This window comes from Equus caballus, chromosome 2 (assembly GCF_041296265.1).
Source record: "Equus caballus isolate H_3958 breed thoroughbred chromosome 2, TB-T2T, whole genome shotgun sequence".
NCBI lineage: Eukaryota > Metazoa > Chordata > Mammalia > Perissodactyla > Equidae > Equus > Equus caballus.
This window is the reverse complement of record NC_091685.1, coordinates 72979366-73005585: the sequence shown is the minus strand read 5'-3', so window position 1 is coordinate 73005585 and position 26220 is coordinate 72979366. Positions and strand designations below refer to the sequence as shown.

The window sequence follows — 26220 nt, the reverse complement described above, 5'->3', positions numbered from 1 at the left end:
CTTAATTCAGACCCTCTATCCCTCTCACTTGCATGACTGTTTCAGCCTTTGAGTATCTGCCATACATATAAATCATACACATGTCTGTCACATATAAACCATAGACCCATATCACACTCATGCTTAGGCACTGTCTACACATTGCTCAAAATATTAAGCCCAAACTCCATAATGTGACAATTAAGACCCTTTCTGATATATATCCAAATTGCCTTTAAAGTCGCTTTAAGCAACTCAGCATCCTCCACATCCCCATCACAATCCTCATATTCTACATGCCACCATAGTGAGTGTGAAGCCTATCCCTATATATCAGGCCCTTTCTCATTTGTGTCCTTTGAAAACACTATTCTCTCTACCCCATCTTTAAGACTTAGTCAAAAAATTACTTCCTTTGAGAATCCTTCTCTGAATCCAAGGTAGAGAGTAAGTCACCCCCTTATCTATCATCCTGGCACTTACTACCATTGTAATATCCACAAGTGAGCTTCCTCTCACTACCCTATAAGATTTTTATAAAGCAAGGATAGATTCAATGATTCTCTATATCCCAAGTGCTTAGAAGTATGCCTCAAACCAATAATACTTCAATGGTATTGTTGAATGAATGAGCCCAGCTTTTGAGACAGCTCCAAAATCTCTGGAGTTTTTGGGAATGCTCTGAAGATTATAACTTGCATAACTATGAGCCACTCAAGGAATACACTACCTAGAGATACTCAAGGAATCTAGAGCAGTTCCCTAGTGCTCCAGCAACCCAAAAGTTTCATCTTCTGTATAAAAAGTCCAAACAGGTCTGACTAATCTCAGATCAAAGAAATAAAATACAATGACCTGACTAGAAAGAACTCCATAATGAAGGGATTCATGGCAAATTATATGTATGTATGTGGGTGTACATATATATATATAATTTTTTAAGTGAGTAATAGAAATAGGAATACCCATTAAGTGTGAAGTGCATGCAGATTGGAGGCTTCAGGAAGATGGACATTTAACCAGGAAACACTAGATGTAGGTAGGACCTAAGGATGAACCTTCTAATGGAGCCTAAGCATGGGGATATCTACAAAAAGTATAGAACTGCTTGGGTCCCTACTGGGCTCTGTTAAAGACAAAAACAGGAAGCCAATATGGGAGAACCAGGTGAAGCCTGGAGAAAACACTAGATAAAGCAAGAGAATCAGGAATATGTGAGTCGATATAAACCAGAGACTTGATGGAGCCCTAAGAGGCCCTCTGAATTATCATGTCTCTGACATACACTGATTGTGGACATTGAGAACACTAGAGTCCATGGATTCTTGAGGCTTTGGAATATCACTGCGTTTTGGTATGTAGTGCCTGGGGCTGAGGCTTTGGTCTGGGTGAAACTTTATGTCAATGGATTCTGGGATTACTTCTATTATAGAAAAAATGCAACAAGGTGTTGAGAAGAAGTTCTGCAATGTCTTTGGGGAGCTGGAATGCATAGCACCCAAGAGGCTCAGTGGCATCTTTAAGTGCGAGCTCAGCATTTCTCAAATTACCATTAACTTACTGGAAAATCTGAAATCAATATTTAAAATATATAACACACCTGATAGCTTGAATGGTGAGTGCAAAGTCTTTCAACAGCAAATAAGCTTCTCCTTCATTCATCCTAAATAAAACAATATTTTGAAAATTAATGGTATAAAAACATTAAAGAACTTCTTATTTCATATTGAAATGCTGGATTCATTAATAATAGATTACTTTTGTCTGTCAACATGTATTTACCATAATCGTTTCGGCCACACACTCCTAGATGATGATTTAATCTTTGGGAATGATGATTATGAACTCAAGAATCACAAGTATCGCAACCAGAGATAATTCACAAGAGGCCAACAATTCAGAGGGATAAAGTCAAATACCATATGATCTCACTCATAAGTAGAAGATAAAAACAACGACAAACAAACACATAGCAACAGAGATTGGATTGGTGGTTACCACAGGGGAAGGGGGAAGAGGGGAGAGCAAAAGGAGTGATTAGGCTCATGTGTGTGATGATGGATTATAATCAGTTTTTGGGTGGTGAACATGATGTAATCTACACAGAATTCGAAATATATTATGATGTACACCTGAAAGTTAGATAATGTTATAATCCAATGTTACTGCAATAAAAAATAAAAAGAAATTTTAAAAAGAGGAAAAAAAAAAAGAAGCTGACTATCTCAGGAGAACACCAAACTAGGAAAGTAAAGCTCAAGAGGGTGAATGGGAGCTAGAGAATCAAAAGAGAAGACCCAAATTAATTATTTACTAATGTCACAACTACTTTATTCACAATAATGTGTCATATTTTTTAAAATGACCATTTTGCAAGAATGTCAGAAATTTTAAATACTTTAATTCAATAAAGATTGCTCAAAATTGTGTGTAAAATGCATATTGAACTCCTGATTGGTGTGACAGAATGCCCCTTCCCACATGTATGTACTCAGTGCCTGGACCCATTTCTCCGTTCCTAGGTAAACCCAAGGGGGTTTTCCCTGCTAACTGTTTTTGAAAATGGTTTACCTGCCAAAGAGCTAAAACAATAGTCATGTTCTCAGTCCGTAGATGTGTCAATTACATACTTTTTGTATACTTCTCTCAGATAATGGAGAGGATGGCATTATTTGTTATTGTTATTCTGTTGTAAAATATCTAACAATGAATAAATAGGACAGTAAAAAATAAAAATATATCTGTGAGTGTTTGTAAATATTTATATCTAGGGTATATCTTTACGACACGTGAGTCAGCCTAAGTTTCAAGATTTTTCTGGTAAACTATGAACAAAAATAACACAGAATTCACTATTCTCTCTTGCCATTCATCTGTAAGAAAAAAATCCAGTATGTTCAGCATGATTAACCTATACTTGAAATTATAAAAAGCCTTTTTCCTAAAATTCTTTAAGTTCATCCATTAGATATAGAAATAGAGATGGAGATAGAGATCAACAGAGAGATGAAGATGGATATAGAAATAGAAATAGAGATGGAGGTAGAGATGAAAGAGATAGACATAGACATGGACAAAGATGTGGACATGGAGCTAGAGACAGAGGTAGACGCAGAGGCAGAAATGATAGATACAGAAAGAGATAGAGACAGAGATAGAGATGGTAGAGATATGGATAGAGATAGAGATAGAGATAGAGATAGATGGAGTTAGATAAAACATACCTGTTGTCCTGGACTAATCCTATCAAGGAACCGTGTTTATAGAAATCAAGTGCATAAGCATTAAGTGGCATTCTTCTTCCTTGATTATCAAATCTCTGTGACCACAGCACAGGAGCCCGAGAGTGATCAATACCCATTGTGCGCAGAATGACCTGCAGAAACACAACTCTTTTTAATTTATTTATATGTACAGAAAGTTTATGATTTCTTACATTGTCCTTTGTAGTCACTTCCTTTAATAACATTTTTAAAGCACACTCTTCATAGTGAAGGAAGACAGTGCCTTTCACACCCACTGGGGTGGTGCCATCCTAAACAAGCCTAGAGAATGACTTGGTTTCTCCTATGAACATTATTGCCTCACAGCATAATGATGGCAATTTCAATGATCCAGCTGCTAGACTCTAGCAAGACTCACTAGGAAAGAAAGGCTAATTTACAGTTTTGCCATTATCCTATTTGGTGCTGGAAATATCTTTGTAAACAGAGGACCAGGAAGCTGGTGCTTTGTGCGTCTCAAGGGAAGACTTCAACTGAACAACTCTGACAATCTTTGGAACTCAATTACCAGAATAAAAATGAAGATGAGGAAGAAGGAGAGAAGAAAAGAAGGAAAATAAGAAGAGGAAGAAAGCAAATCAATAGTGCTCTCTGTCTGCTCATTTTTTGCAAACTATACTTTATGGGGTCTATAGACACTCTAGCACACTGCTAGTGAGAGTGCGAATTGGTACAACTACTTTAAAAAATGATTTGGTAGTAGCTTGGAAAGTTCTTCTTATTATCATTAAAAACTCTTGGACTGTTCTTATTCCATTATGATCCAGAAAATCATTTTGACCCCCAAAACTCTAGATTTACACTCAAGAGAAACCGTTGCACATGTGTACCAGACATTCACAGCAACATTGCTTGTAACAGTAAAGACCAGAAACAAACACAAACATTTATTAAGAGGAGAATAGATCAACAGGTTGTTTTATATTCACACTATGGAATATTATGGAATGGTAAAAATAAAATAGAGCTTCCTGTTACAACATGGATGAATCTTAAGGGCATAGTGTTGAATGCAGAAAAAGCAACTTCTAGGAGACTACAGTAAGTATTCCTTCACAGTTTGTAAAATTCAAAAGCAGTAAAAATAAAAAGTGATTTTGGATATGAAGTTTTTTAAAGGAGAATTAAAAACAAAAAATTTAGGATAGTCGATACCCTGGAGGAAGAGGAAAGACAAGGGAATGAAATAGAGGAGGAGCACACAGGGCTGAGTTGATGTGTACTCACCTCAGTTTTATGCTTTATAGCTTATCTATATGCCATTTAAAGATACGTGTGTGCATATTTAGTATTACACTAAGTATAACAAACAAGAAAAACAAAATAAGTTTTAAGAAATTATAGCTTATACTAGTAAATTAAATTTCTATAAAGCGAGTTGGGTAAGGCAAAGGTCATGTTACCATCAAGCAATGTTCTGGAAATATCGACCAGTGCAAGATGTTTCAAAATAGATGAACTAGAACTGGCCCCTTCTCTCTAGTATGCCATCAGAAAAAAACATGAGTCTGAATCAATTCATGTCCTATATCTTAAAGGTCTCTTCTCATTGATAGTGATCATGTGGCAATAAGATAGAAACATTATATGCTATTATAACTGTATCAGTGTGCCTCCAAAACCCCGTGGAGAAATTTGCATATGGAAAAGAATCAAAAGTGAATAGCACATACTGTCCATAAGTTGAATTAATTGTATAACAAGGAGAAAGGGAAATTATAATGCTTAACAAATATGTCTTTTTTTTTCAATGTGGTTAGCTGCAAGCCTCTTATATAAGTAATTAATTGTTTGTAATCATACGAATAAAATACAGAGGGAAAAGCTTCATAAAATTATTGCTGATGTCCAAAAAGGAGTTCAAAGACCTAGACATATTTGAAATATGTTGGATAATCCATTTGAATGTTGGAATAAACTTTTGGAAATTTGAAGCTAAAGTTCAGTCCCTTATTATTTCTATTCCAGAATTCCACATTCTTCAAAGGCAGTTTATTGTAAGACATTGCTCAATGAGGATAAGGCCGATAGAGCTAGCTAGCCACCTCTTCTTTCACAAATGCTTTTTTCTCATTTTATGAAACAAATAGTCTCTTTCAACTCACTATAGTACATTTCCTTGAGGTTTGAGAATGTACAGAGGAACAACAAAGGGCAATATTGCATTCCTATTGAGAAAGTGAATGACTTTAAGACTAAGTAAAAAAAATATATTTTATTTTTTTTTATTTTAATGTGGATTTATTTTCTTTTTTAATTAAAATTTTTATTTTGAGATGATTACAGAATCACCTGCAGTTGTAAGAAATAATACAGAGATACCATGTTACCCTTTACCCAGTTTCCCCCAATGGTAACATCTTACAAAATTATAGTTTACTATCACAACCAGGATATTGACATTGATATAGATAAGATGCAGAACATTTCTATTACCATAAGGATCCCTGGTATTGCCATTTTATAGACATATCCATTTCTCTTCTTTCCACCCCTTCCTTAACCTCTGGAAACCAATAATCTGTTCTCCATTTCTACAGTTCCGTCATTTCAAAAATGTTATATAAATGTAACCTTTGGAGAATGGCTTTTTTCCCCCCAGAATAATTCCCTGGTGATTCATCCCAGTTTTTGCATGTATCAACAGCACATTCCTTTATAATGCTGAGTAGTACTGCATGATATGGTTGTATGGATGTATCATAGTTTTTTTAACAATTCACCTGTTGATGGAAATGCAGGTTGTTTCCAGTTTTGGGCTATTACAAATAAAGCTACTATAAACATTTGTGCACAGGTTTTTATGTGAACAGAAATTTTCATTTTTTGCAACCTTGCTGAAGTCACTTGTTAGTTTTCAGTTTTGGAGTTTTTTTTTTTTATTCAGAAAGATTTGCCCTGATCTAACATCTGTTGCTAATCTTCCTCTCTCTCTTTTTTTTCCCCTCCCCAAAGCCCCAGTACATGGTGGTGTATTCTAGTTGTAAGTCCTTCTAGTTCTTCTATGTGAGCTGCTGCCACAACATGGCTACTGACAGACAAGTGCTGTGTTTCCACATGCGGGATCTGAACCAGCAAACCCCAGGCTGAAGCAGAGCATGTGAACTTAACCATGGTGCTGCTGGGCCAGCCGCCAGTAAATCCTTTTAATCAAAAGACATTTTGTTGAATCTTACATGTGCTTTTCATTATAGTCATATATTGTAAGCCACCATTTACAGTTATTCTGTCCTCCCTTTGTTTTGGATTAATATGATCAATTTGCTTAAAATTATCTTTATTTTTATCTTGACTTTTGCCCCATGTATTATTAATGCTTTTTTCTTACTGATCTAATGTGTTATATAAACCTAACCTACATTTTGTTACTCTTTTAATTTTCTCATTCTACAGAAAAAAGTGATGTGTTTGTATCTCATCCTTTCCACATAAATTATGGAAAAATATACTGTTTTGTATTTTTTGGAACTACAGTTGAAAATTCATGCTGCAGCATTAACCAAGAACATTGCAGTGCAAAAACTGCCACTTTGGCATAACCTAAGTAGTATTTACTTAGCACACATAACACTGAGTGCCACCTAATCTCATGTTTTCTCTCTGGGTCATTATGTGCCCAGCAAGGTGCTTTGTTCAAAGTAGTAGCTGTGTAAAAAAAAAAAATTTTAAGTTGGGTAGTTTCCAATTACTTGAATTCAACAAAATTGGAAGTGGATCTAATTGTTTTAATTAAGAATATATTAAAAATATATTTTGATGATAGATTGCAAAGTGACTTGGGGCATACAACTCAGAAAGAATTAGAAGAAGTGCGTATTATTTTTGTAACGAAAGTTGTTTCATTCTCAGCTACTTATCTATTTGAATAATGTTTCTCAGAATCCAAATTAAGATTGATACTGGAACCCTGTCTCATTCTGAAAATAAGTAAATTTTCATCCCATTGTTATGTGGACTAATTACAAAAGAAATAGTCCCATCCATCTCATTAATATATACATTTCCAATACAATATTAATTTTATTTTTAATAACTATAATCAAAATTTATATTATATTTAAGCTTCTGTGATCAACAGGAAATAACCATTAAATTGAAACTGAATATATTTAAGCTAACAAATGTGACAGATGGGATGACTTTATGTTTAAAAATACGTTACATTAAGGTAAAATTATGTGGGAGAATGTAGAATCTAAACACAAGAGAAAAAGAACTATACCAAACTTTAAGCCATTAAAAATTTTATTCTTGACTTGTTTTTAACTTGACAATCAGGGGTATTAAAAGACTTTAGTATTTATATTCCATTTTATATATTTAAAGGAAAGATGAAATGGTTTTATTTCCATATATCATCATTTTATCTGAAGCTGGAAATTATGTCATTAGAAACTATTTAAATTTATGATAAAAAAAGAATGTGTCCATTTAAAATGCACAAGGGTCTATATAGTTTTTCAAAATTCTTGTAAGTGCTACTGTGCTATTTTACACGATAGAGGACTGATTTTGAAATAGAATGGAGTTGAGACACCAATGTCAACCCATAATATCACACGTAACAAAACTTATTTTCTTTCTCAAATTTTGTATTAAAATATAAATCAAATTTCCACAAGTTTATTCCAACATTCAAATGGATTATCCAACATATTTCAAATATGTCTAGGTCTTTGTACTCCCTTTTGGACATCAGTGATCCAGAATGTAAATGGGATTTGCAGTCTCTAGAAATTCTGGGAAAGCCTGAAGATAGTTTTATGTGCTCTTTTCACAGCAAACCTGTGTCCATCTCCCCTAGAGTCTTCAAAGATGGAAGAAAAGTGGTGGACCTGGGAATTCTGTATCAAAGAGCTTTTATTCATAAACCCGATTTTCCACTTACATGACTGGGAGTTGCTGGCTGAAGCAAATCGTCATCAGAGTTCCCAGAGAGACAGACAAATGGAGAAACAGCTGCTCTTCCTTCCTTGCAGTTCATCAAGTGAGGCACAAGCTGGGAGCCTTTACATTCATTACCTGCAAAATCTGGCCGTAACAGGTTGGGATTAGATTAGTTTTTAAAAATCAGCCAAATTGTCAAACCTTGTATAACTGCTCTAGACCATGCCACGAGGGGAGTCATTCAACTTTCCAGGGCCTACATCATAATGGAGACTGAATGAGATATATCCCATAAAGTGGGTAGATCATCTTGGCACAGAATACATTCAACAAACGTTAACTATTAAAATTATTATCAATATTATAAAACTTCATATTATATTTTACTTGCGTTGATCAACAGATAACAAAAGACTAAATTTAAATTGTGTACTCTTTTAACACAGAATTATTGTTATTAGCTTGGTACTTTTTCCCACTGAACTCAGATTTGGTCTTAGAATCTTTCTAGACAATGTGTTCCAAACAGTGACTATCAGTAGGTTTGGAAATGGCATGTGAAAAGAAATATTTTTCCCATTGCTACTCTTATAAAGCACCAGACATGCATTCAAAATTAGCTCTAATTTGTAATAAAGGCAGAATATTCACACACTCCAATTATGCCTCCTCTGGAATGCTCACAGTGCTCCACTGCCATTGTCTGCTTTTGTTCACGCTGCTGCTCATTTTAACAGGGCCCGGGACCCTACGAACTCTGCTTCCTTGACTTTTTCTAATTGATGTTAGGGTATAATGAAATTGAGAAATTACTACCCACAGTTCAACCCTGTCCCTTCATCCCATCACCTTTTCCTTCCTCTAGAAGATTTCTATGCAATAGCTTATGGAAAATAAGAGCAAGGATTAATGGTGTTTACTATGCGCTAGACACTTTTTAAGATATTCCCATATGTTAATTTAATTATTTAAAGCTCACCCAAACTGGGTAAATAATGTTATTCTCTTTCTCATATATCTGTTGAGAAAATTTGAGGCTAGAATATGGAGTCACTTTCTCAAGGTCTCACTGCTCATAAGTAGCAGAGCCAGAGTTTGGATCCAGATAATCTGCCAAGAGTCTAAACTCACGAACATACACATATTTCCTCTCAAGAAAAACAGTGACAGAATGATCTCTATTTTCTCTTCATCTCATAGGTATCCTTACTCCATCTTCCAGGCTTGACCCAAAAGCAACCTTAAATCAAGATGGTTTATAAGTCACCTATTTAGTTTCAATCTCCATTGCCCTTTTAACTTCTAATTATCAAAGTTTCTTTCCTTGGAAAAGCAGAGGCATCCCCTTATTCTAAGGGGGACTGATCTTTCCAGGGCTCTACTCTTCTTCTGGGATAAAATAATCTTAGGCAAGCTTATTTTTTCTTTACATTGTTCCACAATGGAGCTAAGATATACTTACTTATTTTTGACAATGGGAGTTGATATTCCTGTTTCATATCAGCCAGTTTGGAAACGATTAGTAGGAAGGAGGCAAAGTCCTCTGTGACTTTCATGTTATACTCATCTAAAGCAGCGTTAAAGTCCTCAGGGAGATCCTCAAGGAACACCTAAAGCGTCAAGGAAATCATCAAGAACACCCTAGAGGCCAAGTATTTTTCAGGGAGATCTACGCCTCCTTGAAAACTGAAACTGGAAGAAGGGTAAAGAACATTGCAATATAATTCTATAGTCATCTATTTATTCAATGACATCTATTTATTCAATGACGTCACTGTTTCATCCCTTCATCTGTGAAATTGAGGTAAAATTCATCTTTTGTTTCTATTTGCATTTATAAAAACCAATACCTTTACTTTTAAAAAATTTGCTTCCACACTACTTAATCAAAACCATCTTTTAAACAGAAGCATCCCCTCTCAAATGACATTAGACTTGTGAATATTTCAAAGAATCTGGTGGTACATTTGGAGAGCAAGTAGCTAGAGAAACTACTCTTGCACGCCTGGAATAAACTTCATTGGATTGTGAGAGTTTTTTAAACCTCACTGGATTCTTTTTGCTAGTATTTTGTTAATTATTCTTAGTTTAAATTCATAAAAGAGATGCATCTCTAATTTTCTTTTAATGCATTTCTCTTTTTTATAATGTCCTTGTCAGGTTTTGGTATTAAATTTAGGCTTTGCTCCCAAAAAAGTAAGTATTCCCTCTTTTTGTATTCTGTAGAAGAGTTTGTGAAAATTTGACGTTATTCTTTAAATAATGAAAGAATTCACCAGTGAAGCTCTCTGAGCCAAGGCATTTCTATGAGGAAAAGTTTTTTTAAATAACTAATTACATTTCTTTAATAGATATCAGACACTTGAGATTTTTTATATCTTTCTTGATTAGTTGTGGACAGCTGCATTCTCTAGGAATTTGCCCATTTTGTCCAAATAGTCAAATTTATTGGCATTGTCACTCATGATATCTTTTGTTTTTTTGACATCCGAAGTAAGATGTATAGTAATGTACCATTTCCTTTCCTATTATTTGTAATTTGTGCTTTTTCTCCATTTATTCTTAATGAGTCTTGCTAGGTATTAACAGATTTTATTAATCTTTACAAAGAAGCAACTTAGGCTTTATTGATTTCCTTTTTGTACAACTGTTTTCAATACATCTCATTTCTGTTCTCATTTTATTATTTCTTTTCTTCTACTTATCTCAGGTTAGATTTTCTGTTCTTTTTTGGGATTTTTTCTAGCTAGGACGTTAAATCAGTGATTCTTTTTAGCCTCTCTTCTTTTCTAAGATATGGTTATAAGGTCATATATTCCCCTATAATCATTGCATGAATTACATCTTGTATTTGTATGTTTTCTTCATTATTATTTAATTAAAATATTTTATAATTTCCATTTTATTTCTTTTTTGTCCTCTGTGCTTTAGAAATGAATTTGTTTAATTTTCAGGCAATGAAGGTATTTCTGGGTCTTCTAGTTGATTTTTATGTGGCATATCTTTTTCCATCACTTTACTTTCAATCTTTCTGGGACTTTATAGCTAAGATGTGATTTGTATAAACACCATATAATTGTGAGATTTTTTAAAATACAATCTGAAAATCTTGATATTTTACCCAACGTATTTAGTAAATCCAAATTTAATGAATTTACTTGTATAGCTGATTTTCTGTGTACTGAGTATTTGTTTCCTATTCAGATCATCTGTCATCTATTCTTTTCTCTGCTTCTCTTGTCATTTTTATTCAGTTTTTTCTTCTATTAGTGCTTATTTGTGGGGTTATTTTACAAGTCTTCTCCCCAGAGATTACAAAATGCATCTTCAATTTTTACAATTCTTAATACTGCAAGAACTTTAAAACATTTAACTCTATTTACTCTTCCCAAGACTTGCATTATGATTGTCATGCATTTTAGTTCTACATATATTTTAAATTACATAATACAATTTATACAATAAAATAATTATTATTTTTGGATGCAGTAGATACTCATTTATATCTACCCACACATTATCCTTTCCAGTGTACTTCGTGACCTCCTGCATTTTTGTTTCCCAAGTTTGGATTTTTTTCCATCTGCCTAATGGTATATAATATTTCTTTTAGCACAGACCTCATAGCACACACACAAAAAAATCTATTAGAACTAGTAAATAAAATCAGCAAATTGCAGGATACAAAATCAACATTAAAAAAATCAGTTGGGGCCAGCCCGGTGGCGCAGTGTTAAGTGCGCACGTTCTGCTTTGGTGGCCCAGGGTTTGCCAGTTCGGATCACGAGTGCGGACATGGCACCGCTCATCAAGCCATGCTGTGGTAGGTGTCCCACATATAAAGTAGAGGAAGATAGGCATGGATGTTAGCTTAGGGCCAGTCTTGCTCGGCAAAAAGAGGAGGATTAGCAGATGTTTGAGCTTTCTCAAAAAATAAAATAAAAAATCTGTTGTATTTCTATACACTGACTAAGTAACTGAAAAAGAAATTAAGACAATCTCATTTACAATAGTATCAAAAAAAATAACATACTTAGGAATGAACTTAACCAAGGAGGTGAAAGATCTGCACACTGAAAAGTATAAAACACAGAGAAATTATAGCAGACACAAATAATGGAAATGCAGGCCATGCTCATGGATTGGAAGAATTAATACTGTTAAGATGTCAATACTACCCCAAGTGATTTACAGATTCAATGAAATTCCTATCAAAATCCCAATGGCATTTTTTTTTTACAGAAATAGAAAAAAAAATCGTAAAATTCATATGGAACCACAAAATGGCCCAAATGGTCAAAGTGATCTTGAGAAAGAATAACAAAGCTGGTGGCACCATACTTCCTGATCTCAGAGCATATTACAAAACACAATTAAAACAGCATGGTACAAGCATAATGACAGACATATAGATGAATGGAACAGAATAGAGAGTCCAGAAATAAAACCATGTATATATAGTCAACAGATCTTTGACAAGGGTGCCAAGAAAATCAATGGGCAAAGGACAGTCTCTTCAACAAATGGTGTTGGCAAAACTTGATATACCTATGTAAAAGAATGAAATTGGAGCCTAACTATATACTGTACATAAAAATAAACTCAAAATGGTTAAAGACTTAAATGTAAGACCTAAAACTGTAAAACTAGTATAAGAAAATACAGGGACATTGTTCTTGGCAATGATTTTTTTGATATGACACCAAAAGTATAGACAACAAAAACAAACAAGTGGGACTACATCAAACTAAAAAGCTTCTGCACAGCAAAGATAATAATCAACAGAGTGAAAGGCACTTACAGAATGGGAAAAAAATATTTCTAAACTGTGTATCTGGTAAGGGATTAATTTCAAAACTATATAAGCATCCCCTATAATTCAATAGCAAAAAACAAAAAATGGGCAAAGGACTTGAATAGACATTATTCCAAAGAAGGCATATAAATGGCCACCAAGTATTAAAAGCATTGAACATTAAAAGTTTCTCAACATCACTAATCATCAGGGAAATCCAGATAAAACCACAATGAGATATCACCTCAGATGTGTTAGGATAGCTGTTATCAAAACAAAAAACAAAAGAAAACAAGTGTTAAGGAGGATGTAGAAAAATTAGAACCCTTATATACTGTTGGTGGGAATGTGAATGGGTGCAAGCACTACGGAAAATGTATGGAGGTTTCTTAAAAAATTAAAAATAGAACCATCATATGATCCAGCAATCTCACTTCTGGATATATATTCAAAAGAATTGAAATCAGTATCTTGAAGAAATATCTGCACCCTCATGTTCACTGCAACATTATTCATAACAGGTAAGATATGGAAACAACTCAAATGTCCATCAACAGGTGAATGGATAAGAAAATGTGATACATACATACAATGAAATATTATTCAGTCTTAAAAAAAAGAAGGAAAGCTTTCCATTTGCAACAACATGGATAAATCTAAAGACCATTACACTAAGTAAAATAAGCCAGTCACAGAAGGACAAATACTGTATGATTCCACTTATATGAGGTGTCTAAAATAGTCAAACTCATAGAAGCAGAGAACAGAATGGTGGTTGCCAGGGGTTGGGGGTAGGAGGAAATGGGGAATTGCCTTTATTTGATATAACATTTCTGTTATACGAGATAAATAAGTTCTAAAGATCTGCTGTACAACATAGTACCTGTAGTTAACAATAGAAGACTGTGCACTTTAAAATACATTAAAAGGATAAATCTCATGTTAAGTGCTCCTACAAACAAAAAGAAAACAAGGACATTTTTGGAGGTGATGGATATGTTTAGTACCCTGGTTGTTGTGATATCATGGGTGTATGCATATGTCCAAACTCAACAAGATGTATACGTTAAATGTGTGCAATTTTGTATATAGCAATTATATCTTGACAAAGCTAAAAAAAAAAAAAGAGTAAGGTGGATATTGCATATATTCTTGATATGTTATTAAACCAATTATAGTATGTTTACCCTGTTTTAAATTATGTTTAAAACATATACTAAGTATATTTACACATTTATGTATGAAAATAAAGTGAAGTGAAAACTTTTTTCCCATTTTCTTCTAGCTCCCATTATTTTGGTTAAAAAGTCAGCTATCAGTCTTGGTATTGGTTTTCAGTTTTAATGAGCTTCAGGCTATGTCTGGTTTGTCTCTGTTCCTAGGTCATAACCCTCTTGGGATTCTGAGTATGAGGCTGGTTGGTCTCAGTCTTCTCAGCCTTAAAAGACTCGCAAAGATCCACCTCCTTCCTGTGGAGTTTTTTAACTTTCTTTTACACCTTCCAGTCCTAAATGACTTCAATGATGAGGGGGATACAAGCCTGTGCATAAATGCAGACCCTTCCCTTTAGTGAGTTTTTATTTAATAAATGCTACAAGACTGTAAGAAATTTGGTGTAGTGCCCCTACATTTCATGCAGATCTGGTACCCAGTAACTGTCCTGTGGTTAAAACTCACTATGTCTCTCAAGTTTCTAGTCTGTCATTCCAGCTCCATGTGATCAGCAAAAGCTTTATTGCTGTTTTTTTTTTTTAATAAAATCTCATAGGAGAGGCTCTCTGCACATGCTAAATACAATTTTTAACCCATGTCCAGAATCGACAAATCCTTTGGGAGAAAAACCGTGGTTGAAAATTCTTATCACATCTTGTATAAGGTCTTGCCATTTTATAATTTTAGCCAATCCAATCCTCATTACTTCCATAGCTCTCTGTTGCAATAAGAGTGATGGCCACCTATTATATCCTACTTGGAAATGCACAAATTTCCAATAATCTTTGATTAACAAAAAAGAGAGGGACAGGAGGCCTCCACTCAAATCCATCTTTTATTATATTTTTTATGATGACCTTCTTCATAAGAATAGAGATACTTTTCTTTTGTAAGTTAAGTATAAATTTATTTAAACAAAAAATTAAATAGTTCAAGAATGTACATGTGATGAAAAAAATGTGAAGATGATAGGTCAATGACTAAAGTTGTGTTCACTGATCTAAAGAATATTCTGTGAAGGCTAAGATTTGTAATTTGACTTCATGAGGTTAGGCAATACAGATCACCCTTCTCTTTTTGTTCCTTGTCACCTTTTACTAAGGTTATCTAGTATAACCAGCCTATCCCACTTTCTCAGATTCTGGTAGAGTTCGTTAGTAATAGCATTTGGTGCTGATTTAATGATAGGGAATCATGATCAAAGAAAAGGTTGTAAATAAAATTGGAAAAGAGCTTTCCTCCTTTCAGTCCACGTAAGTCAAGGGGTGATTTCTTAGATGACTATTCTAATATTTTTTCAGTGAGGATATTATAGTTCACAACATACAGTCCCTGTCCATAGCCCTACCTCAAGGTAAAAAGATCCTAAGAGCATTGCAGATTCAATGATGGGAACTATTAGTTCATTACTGTACAATTACCTACATTTTTTCTTTAGCCACTTAATGCTGTAAGATGACACATTCAAATGAAAAACATGAGGAAAATTTTTTATGCTATTTTTCCTCAAGGCATTTAATCTTTTGATAGATTTATAGAGGGAAACATAAATACAGACTAAATGTAACACTGATTATCAAAAGAATACATTATTATTCTACAAAACAAAAGAATCCTACATTAATAAAATCCTATTGCTGTTGAATCATTTATGGTAGGATCTATTAAATTATCTTAATTATTTAATGTTGTCAGAATCATAAATTTTACCTTTGATTGATGAAACTTGACAGTAGTATCTTGGAACTTTGCTGGAAAATGTCTTCTTCCAAACAGATTTGCCAATACCAACACTAGCTTTTCCATAACATCTTGAGAAAAACGTTTTGAGCCTATACAAAACAAAATGTCTTGTTATAAATGTAAAAAAGTGTGTTAATCCCATTTTTCATCTTTAAATTGAATGTCATATTGCATTTCATTTCATGGAAAATAAAAATTTTTGTCCAATATAGCAAGTGAGGAATGACTGTGTCTACTAGCAGTTATACATCTGTCCCTTCTTTTCCATTCTCGCTGCTCCCCCTCTAGTTCAGAGCCTAGTCATTCGACCACAAACTGCCTCATCTCCTTACCTAGATTCTCCCCTCTTCACTCTATGATCAGTTTTCCTAAAGCATTTTATGATCACGTCTCTCACCTACTCAAAAATCTCTGATTGCATCATAAACAAAATCCAGTCTCCTTAGCCTAGCCTTTCAGGTTTTCCAAAATTCGGCCTACAAATAATCTCCCAGCCTTATCTCCCTGCCTTCCCTCCCTGCCATCAGATTAAATGTGGTCAACTTGACTTGCTCTCTATCCTTCACCATATATGAGCACTATATTGTAGTGGTGAGAAAGGTGCTACACTTAATAACATGGGCTCTGGAGTCAGATCACTTATATTTGAATCTTGGCACTGACCCTTATTAAAATTTTGTGACCATGGCAATTTATTTAACTTCTCTATGTCGCAGTTTCCTCATTTATAAAATAGTGATAACCATACTCTCTGCCTCACAAAGTTACCAAATTTTCTATCTCCGTGTTTATAACTGCATACACCCACCACACCACACCCCACCCCTCACACACAGCAACAAACACAACTGCACTTCCTGTTGCCTGAAATTATTTCTCCCCTTACAGAGCTTTTGGGGGGATCAAATTTCCTGAGTATCCTTGTTTCACAGAATAATGCATGTTCAGAGCATAGTGACTAGACCTATTGTGCAAAATAGAGTGTTCCTATCAGTTAATGATGGAAGATAAAAGAAAGTAATGGTGTGAAAGGCATTGAATTCATCAGGCATTAGGAACTATAACAAATTTAAGCACAAAGAGAGAAACATTTCTTTAGGGACACTGTTTAAGGGGTCTATTGTTTAATTATAAAAATCAAAGGCTTTTAATAGAAACTGTGTTAAACGGAATATTAGGTCGGCATTACAAATGGAATTCACAAAAAATTTACATGATATTGGCAAAAATATATTCAGGGGAAAAACAAGATTCTAGATTATACAATTAATATAACAACAGCTATTTAAATACACTATACAGTTATATTCAAAGAAAATATGAGTGAAAGAAAATATTTACAAATATTAACAGTGAATATTTTTAACATAATGCTTTCCTATATCCTTTTTCTATGATGACTACATGTTATATTTAAGTAGAAGAAAATATTTATTAAAAAAGCATATGTTATTTACTGTGTTCTGAATCCTGGAGCCAAGGAATCACCGAAGTTAATAAGAAGTTGATGTTTTAAAATATTCTTGTTTCCCATATAATCTATATTAGTAAGTATATAAAACTTTATTTTGTCTAATTTGGTATCTATAAATTATCTAAATATTAACTTGTATTCTCTTTGTAGAAAAAATATTCCCAAAGTGCTAGCTTCACTCTAGCCTCCGTTGCTATTTTTGGACTATACGTATGAAACATCAAGCTTACCTTTCTTGGTTGGCTGACAGAGATTATGGAAAAGGCCACTTACAAGAAAACTGACAAAAACAAGATTAGAAGGCTCATGATAATGCAAATGTGATACAAGCCCAGCAAACCCCGTTGGATTTCCTTTTTGATTTAAATAGCCCTAAAAGAACAAAAATAATTTAGTAGTTTGACTCAATTCACCACATACATTAATCAATAAGTAACTTATTAAGTACCAGTTTAAAATAGTACTTAACGTCAATATAAGAGAGATTGATAATCATTACCTGGCCCGATTTTGCTAATTATATCAATTATAAGTAATATTAATCATTAGATATAACCTCCTAAAACTACAATTAGTTTAGCATGATAAGAAATGAAAATAGTACCAATCTTATTTCACAAAAACACAAAGCACAATCATACCTCTTTCATCAGGAACTGGAAAGAAAACAAGAAGTAAAGTTTTAACATCTGCATGGCTCTGGGTTGTTTGAAGGACAGCAATGAATGCTTTAGCACTGACATCACCTTTCAAGAGAAATACATTAATCCACACCATGTTAGTGATATGAAATACATCTGTAAATGACAATACGGGTGCACTATAATTTTTTTACTGTTTTTATATATTATGATCTTTTGACATCTTAAAAAACCTTTCTGGCTGAGGAGACAGTGTTCCTCCTAAGGGTAGCTAATCCCAAAAAAATAACAAGAACTTGCCTAAAATCATGCTTACTATATGCAAATCAACCAATCCCAACTTTATACTCCCAACTACTTCCTTACCTAACTGTCACACACCCAGCCAATATTTCTCCTGTCCTAAATCATTCCAGGGTCGGGTACCAGGAGACTAGAGACCACCCACACAGCCCAAAGGAATTATTTAAACTAGTCAATCCTAAACTGTTTACTCTGCCCTGTCTTGCCTTTCATACAAAAGCTCCACTAAAGGCAGTGACCTTAACCTTCTCCCTGCTCCTGTCTTCTGCCTTCTGCCCATCTGGTGTCTTTCATATGTGGTCCTGCATGGTGAGGCATGCCTCCCGTCTCTAGGACCTGTGAGTACCATAAACTGCGTTTTCCTGAACTTCTTCTCTGTCTCCTCTGGTGGCCAAACCTGACTGAGCATCACATAAAAGAATATAAAATAATAAGATAGATATTACTCATATCTATTATATCACACAGATACTAGGAATACATAAGATTTAATTAGATTTCATATTGTTTGTTTTACCATATTCTTACATGGCAAATATTTCCTTTAACAAAACAGAACATATAAAACAGAATCATCACAAATGCAACATATTGCCAAATAATCTGGTAACAAATGTTAATCCAGTTTAAGAACTTATAGCTCTTGGTTTGTTCTGGAAGAAAACAAGATATTATATTATTCTATGTCCCGCAGTATTGTTGCAAAACTAATGGAACCAGTTTGATTAAAACCAAATAAAAATATTTCTTGGTTTCAAGTGTAAAACAGCACTGAGAGAGTAATTCAGATATCTTTCAATTGCCCACTAAAATATCTATGAGGTCCCAATAAAAGCAAAATGTCCCAATATCACCAAAGTTTAAGCCTGGCTGCCTTGAGACCTGAGACTTTATAGAAGCTGGGAAACATATCTACTCATTGCAAGGCCAGTGGACTAGGTGGAAGGAAGGAAGAGGGGAAGGGGGCAGTAGAGAGGAAGGAAAGAAGGGAGGAAGGAAGGGGATGTGCTCTTCATTACCTTAACTTTGGGGTGATACTATTTGACGTCACCCAAAATGCCTTTCCTACAACTTCTTCTCTCTCTTGCTCTGCATTTAGTCACAGATGGCAACAGCCAGAAAACAGCAAAGTAGTAATGGGGTGAGCAACTCATGGGGGTTCACTGTAACCTTAGAGATGTAGACTGCATAATTAAAGTCTTATTAAGGTAGCAAGACTCCTGATAGCAATGCATACTGTGGTTTGTAGTGATGAATGATATCCACATGATCAATGTGCCAGCAAGATTGGCAAAAGTAAAAGATGAATTTTCAGTCCAGAAAAGCGTATAGTTGAAAAGCTGTTAAATACTGAGATTTGAACCAAAATCTATTCATCTAGCTCCACATTTGAAAGGATTTTTAAACAGCACTGAGGTGGGCAGAGAGTGAAACCAGAAGAAAAACCATAATCCTGTTCTTTAGCAAGCTACCAGATTTGGATATATTTACCTTCATTCAAAAGTAAGAAAATAGAAAAACTCACAATAGATCAACTCTTTCTAAGAAACTGATCATCTTCCTAAAATTATTCAGTCATGCTACAAATATTTATTGAATGTCCACACCAGAAATTAAGACAAACAAACATCTTTGGCCTTAGGGTGCTTACATTCCAGTGGGAAATATAGAGAAAATAAATAAAAACTTGACATAGATATTTGGTGCTACGTAGGGAGTGATATGTGCTACATATAAATGGGCATAAATGAGTAAAACTCTGAACAAGCTAAAAGAGTGAGGCTATGCTTATATCTGAGGAAAGATTTTAGAAGCAGAAAAACAGCAAAGCCGTGGTCGTCAGACAGCAATGTGCCTGGAGTGTTTGTGGAGCAGGTAGTGGGTTCATGTGGGAGAGGAGAAAGAGGTGAGTTCGAAAGCTAATCAGAGACTAGCTCCTGTAGAACCTTACAGACCGTCACAAGAACACTGGCTTTTACTCTAAAACAAAAGAGCTGACCTATGAAAGTGTTCTTTATGCGACAAAATTTTTTTTTTTAATTACTTGGTATCCTCAATGGATGTGATATGACCTCTATGAAATGCAGCATAACAGCATAAGGCAGGTGGACAATATAAACTGACATTTTAAAAATAATACATTATTATGATAAAAAAGAGTGATATATGAAGTAGAAAAAATTTCAAGAAAACTAAAAATCCAGTAGCAGAATTAAAATCGATCCACATTTGTGTTACCAAAGAGCAGAATTGAAACTTTGCAAGGCTGCATCAGTGATATAGAAGATAAATCTCATATGTTCTCTCATATGAAGAAAAACATAGCAATGGAGAAGAAAAAAAGGATTTTCAATTTAAAAATTATAACTTTTCCTTAAAAAGAAACTGAACAAATTAAAACAGAAATAAATACCAAAGATCTAATTTAAGAAATATATTCTTAGTTCCAAAACTACCTAAGCATTGCACAATGCAAATGTACTTAACAATACTGAATTACACACTTAATAATTGCTATGATCGTTGACAGATGAATTGATAAAGAAGATGAGATATATATATACAATGGAATACTACTCAGCCATAAAAAAACAAAATCATCCCAGTTGCAGCAACATGGATGGACCTTGAGGATATTATGTTCAGTGAAATAAGCCAGACAGAGAAAGACAAACAGTATGATTTCATTCATATGTGGGAGATAAACAAACATACGGACAAAGTGAACAGTTCAGTGGTTACCAGAGGGGAAGGGCTTTGGGAGGTGGGCATAAGGGGTAAAGAGGCACATATATATGGTGGCTGACAAATAATAATGTACAACTGAAATTTCACAATGTTATTATCTATTATGACCTCAATAAAATAGAAAAAAATTGTGGTGATGGTAAATTTTACATTATGTGTATTTTACCATGATAAAAAAAAATCTGAGCATGAAGACTGAAAGTTCTCAGCATATGATAACTAAAACATCAATTAAAAAAAAGACCCTTGGGCTGGCCCGGTGGCATAGTGGTTAAGTTCGTGTGCTCTGCTTCTGTGGCCCAGAGTTTGCAGGTTCAGATCCTGGATGCGGACCTAGCACCACTTATCAAGCCACACTGTGGCAGCATCCCACATAAAATAGAGGAAGATGGGCACAGATGTGAGCTCAGCAATAATCTTCCTCAAGTAAAAAGAGGAAGATTGGTAACAGATGTTAGCTCAGGGCCAACCTTCCTCACAAAAAAAAAAGCCCCCACAAAACAGAAATTCTTCGGAAAAAAATTTGAAATATAAGGATTTTTTTAAAATATTCATATAATTACATAGGCAGGAAAAAAAAAATCAAATTAACTACAAGAGCACAGGAATTAGTATGGCTCCTGTAGAGGAGACTCTAAAAGAGTCTGCTCCTTTATAACAGTAAATGCCAGAAGGCAATGAAGCCATCTTAGTTTGATGTAATGAGTAAAGAGAATATTCTAAGAATTTTATGCCCACACTTGAGTCTTTTATGTGAAATTACAAGTAGATCTTCTCAAACATGCCATGGCAAAGAAATTAAAGCACTCTGATAACATTTTTGAAAAAAATTGAACAGCTTTCTAGAGGATGTATTCTCTTCTATACAGAGATAAAAATTAAGAACTCAAAAATGAGGAAGTTGTGGTCTAAAATGATACGTGCCTGCTCTGTAGGACCATCGACAACACAAGAACCAACTCATCACAAAAGCCCTAGTAGACTCTTCACCTCAGCACATAGTATCTGATTTAACCGGGCATAATAATCAATAGCCAAAACCAGGGAAGAGTGCGTCTCTTTCACAATGCATCTCTATAAGGATGAAAATCAAATTATTTCATTATGAATTTTAAATCTTTCATTCCGTGATTGGACACAAAACATTTTTCTGAGCAAAAAACTCCAGGAAAAGTTTATAACCATATTCTAAAGTCCAATTAAATATAAATGCATCAGTGTTTAAAAAACAAACACACACTTATGCCTAGAAAAATGATGGAAAAAAATACCAAAATGATAATATTGTCCTTGAAAAGTAGAATTAGGTATGAGTGACTGTTTCTTCTTCTAACTTTTTACATTATGCAAATATTCATTGATGAACTTGGGTTACTTTTTTATGAAAAATAAACTCTTTTATTATGCAATCATAAAAACAAATGTGTTTGTTCCTAATAGTGGAAACAGAAATCTAACCCAGTTCTTTTTAAATCCATGCCAGCACACTTAACTCCTAAAGGACAATGTCTATTATACATGGAAACAGTAAGCTTGGGTAATTCCAAATTCCATCCGGATGCAAATTCTATGATTGATAGAGGAGCCAAACAAAACTAAATATTATTTTCTCCCTGCACCCCCAATCCTCTACTATTCAAGACATTACTGCTGAGGTTCAAGTCAGACCTTCCCAAAATATACCACTTTGGTATACAGATTATTCTGATTTAAAGTTACTTAAGAAACAGCCAGTGCAAGAAGGACACTCTGACCCTCATTTGTCCCCCTGAAAGCAGGAAACAAATTCTCCACGTGAAGGGTACCCTTTCTGCACGTGGAGGGGAGAAGGCATTCTCCTCAGCACAGGTAGGGAATTCTGAGCTCAGAAGGCCGTATAAACAAACTTCATTACTTCTTCACTAATTCATTAATCAAAGCCCAAACCTCTTTGTCAATTTCTCACAAATAACTGTTTCTTTGTTTAAAAGGTATAAAAGTGCCTGCTTTGGTCACTTCTTTCAGGCTCAAAATCTGGGGGTTTCTGAACATATGAAATTAAATTTGTTTTTTTTCTCCTGTTAATTCGTCTTAGTCCATTTAAGTACTAGGCCAGCCAAAGAACCTAGAAGGGAAGAAAGCAAAAGCTTTTCTCCCCCATATTATGACACATTAAAGAATGAGGAAACTGAAAAGTTACTGCTACAGACTTCTGAAAGAACAGACCTGACCACAGCCATGCCAGTAATGACAGTTCAGCCTCAGACAGGGTCAAGTACGGTACCTTTGCCATGGCATCCTCTGGGTCATCTCCTTTGGAAGCCAGCAGCATGAGTCTGAGGACCAGGCTTATGCTGAGAGGGAACTGTCCTCTCAGTTCAGGAACTTTGGATTTTATGAGTTTTTCTATTTTGGGCATTGGAATATCAAAGAAATAAACATCTCCCAGCAGGTCTTGACCTCGTCTTCCAGCACGTCCAGACATCTGGAAACAGAAAAGAATCACAGTGTAAAACTTCCCTAAATACTTTCTCCAACACAGTGTAAGAACTGAGCTTTTTACATTGGATTAGAGCAAGAAAATTGTGTACATGTCCAAGCATTAAATAACTGAAGCTAAAATCCAACCGTGTAGCACTTTGGAAATTTACCACGGCTGAGACACAGCTGAAAGTGAGACATTTATCATTATCGTGTGCTTAATTCATGCCAAAAATTGCGCTAGGTGTTTGCACAATGATAGATAGAAGAAACAAAAAGCAAGAAGAAAAGATTAGACCCTGATTTCAAGTTCACCTGCAGCTGAACTTATTACACCAATTTTCTCCCTCCCATCTCCCCTTCTTCATCCCTTTCCCTGCCATGACGTCGCTCACACACGAGTGTGTTCAGTTACAAATATCCATAAAAACTGTGCACAAATCAAGAAAAAGCATGAGTGAGATAAAATTCAGAAACACCGCTTGTAAAAAGCAAGTTAAGAACAAAATTTTACTGTTTACAGTTATATTAGTTCTCATTTATTAACTGCTTTGAATGTGCCAAAGTTTTTTTTTAAATAGACCTCACAGCAACAACAATACGAGGTAACTATAATCATTATCTCCATTTCAAAATCAGACACTAGGGCATGGGGAGTATAAGAAACTTGCCCACAGTCAAACTAGGAAGTGGAAGATCCAGGACTCAAACCTTGGCATTTCAACTCCCAAGTTCTTCATGCAAAATATCACAACACTCTGGCTCCAGTGCCCTAAACATGAGATTCTCAAAGACGATATAAGAGGAGAGTTTATGCAGAGCACAGCAGCAGGAGGAGAAATCAAAAGGACAGGGGTTGGTAAAGTGATGGGAAGTAATAAGGATGTTATCTTGGACAGGAACAAGGCATCTATGGGAATGAGAAGTGTTTGGAGAGGAAAGGAGAGTGGCACTTTGTTAAAATTTGAATGTTGTCTGATATACTTAAATTTGATGCCACTAGTAGAAATATTCATCAAATGTTCCTCATCAGGGAAACCAAATGAAGACAAAATACACTGCATCAAGAACGTAGTAGAGTAAGGAGAATGGAAAATCAGGAAAACTGTTAAATAATGCAAGGTCGAGAATATATGATAAAAGACAGTGGAAACAGAAATTACAAGGCAAAACTCAAATACTACTACAGCAGAGTAATGAAGTGGGCTGGTGATAGATTGTGTATCAGGAGCAAAGAGAGCAGCATTAAAGATAACTCGAGAGCCCAAATTCATTTAAACAGGAAATGAACAAGTAAATGTTTACTGAGCACCTTCAATGTGTATCTTTCCTACAAATTATTTCATTTCATGCTTGCAAATGCTGTGGGATAGTCATTATCATCCCTATGCTGGAGATAGGACAGAAGGCAGTTTAGATATCTCACCGAAGGTCACATATCGGGTTAGTGATGGCCACATAATCCCGAACTCACATGCTTTCCACTACCCCACAGCTAAAAATGACAATCAGGCATGAATGAATGTCAGGGTGTGCTAGCCCATGAATTGCAGCATGTTTGCAAACTAAAGGCTCACATTTTTTACCATTTTATGTCCATATTTTAATTATCCAATAGTGAGTTTGTGCATATTCAATACCTGTCTGTAATTTAAAGCATCCAGATAGATTGAGTTTTGAGCAAAAACCACAGATTTACAAGGCATGTTGATTCCTAAAGCAAGTGTCCCAGTAGCTGTCACCACCTAGAAAGAAAATAAAACAATTACTTCGTAAAATAGCATTTCAATAGAATGCCATGTAGTTACTGAAACTCATTGAACTTCATCTAAATCAGTGGGAAAGCTAGAGATACCAGCCACACTGGTCTTCTTGCTATTTCACAAACACAGCAAGCACATTCCCAGCTCAGGGCCACACCAGCTGCTCTTTGCTAGGCACCTAATATTCTTCTCTTGAATATTTGTTTATCTGGTTTGTTCAGTACTCTGCTCAAATGTCAAAGAGAAATTTCTGGCCTACCACATCCAAAATAACCATCCCTATCATCATTATTTCTCTCCCTGTCCTACATTATTTCTCTTCATAGCATTAATGACCACCTCAAGTAATATTATTTGTTTATTTGTCTTACACCAGATTCCAAGCCCCATTCACCATTGTATCCCCAAACTGAGAAGAGTGTCTGGCACATGACAGGTGTTTAGTAAATATTTTTCAATGAATGACTAGAAAGGAAATTTCCCTATGACAGGGTAATAATACTTTCACAAACCCACTTCTAAGCAATTGCCTACTTCATCCACTCTAAATTATTTGTGAAGGTTATGTCTATGGAAATAACGTATCTAAGGAACAAGTGCAAGGTGAAGTTTCATTTTCCCCTAAATTGCCGTGATAACTAACCAGAAAAAGAGTAGGATGAAATTTACAATTTTTTAATAATCCAGTTTTGCTTATTTTCATATAATGCTGAGTATTTCCAATTGCCCTCTCTTTCTCTTTATATTGTTTGTCATATATGCCATGGTTAATGTTAAAGTACATGGAATAATCTTCTCTAATTATTCTGTAACCGAGATCTATACATCTGTCAAAATGCAACACACTGTTAACTGTTTTTCTAAAGTTCTTTAATAGGAACAAAAATGGGAAAAGTAAGAACATTAAATTTAGAATAAATACCTTTTAAAA

General features: G+C 34.7%; 1 protein-coding gene across 2 annotated transcripts in view; it reads right to left on the bottom strand.

Annotated features, from left to right (window-relative positions):
- Positions 1-26220, bottom strand: part of DDX60 (DExD/H-box helicase 60) — a 92242-nt gene that overhangs the window by 2169 nt on the left and 63853 nt on the right. For both annotated transcript variants that reach the window (XR_011436700.1, XM_023636333.2), the window contains exons 28-36: positions 25167-25271; positions 23330-23530; positions 18016-18120; positions 17605-17746; positions 15868-15989; positions 9613-9760; positions 8152-8294; positions 3204-3355; positions 1580-1642 (exon numbers count right to left, since the gene is read on the bottom strand). Coding sequence is in view for 1 of the 2 variants with exons in the window: in XM_023636333.2 (XP_023492101.2) it covers positions 1580-1642; positions 3204-3355; positions 8152-8294; positions 9613-9760; positions 15868-15989; positions 17605-17746; positions 18016-18120; positions 23330-23530; positions 25167-25271 (1181 nt within the window). In the remaining variant the exon portion in view is untranslated. The remainder of the gene's footprint in view (positions 1-1579; positions 1643-3203; positions 3356-8151; positions 8295-9612; positions 9761-15867; positions 15990-17604; positions 17747-18015; positions 18121-23329; positions 23531-25166; positions 25272-26220) is intronic.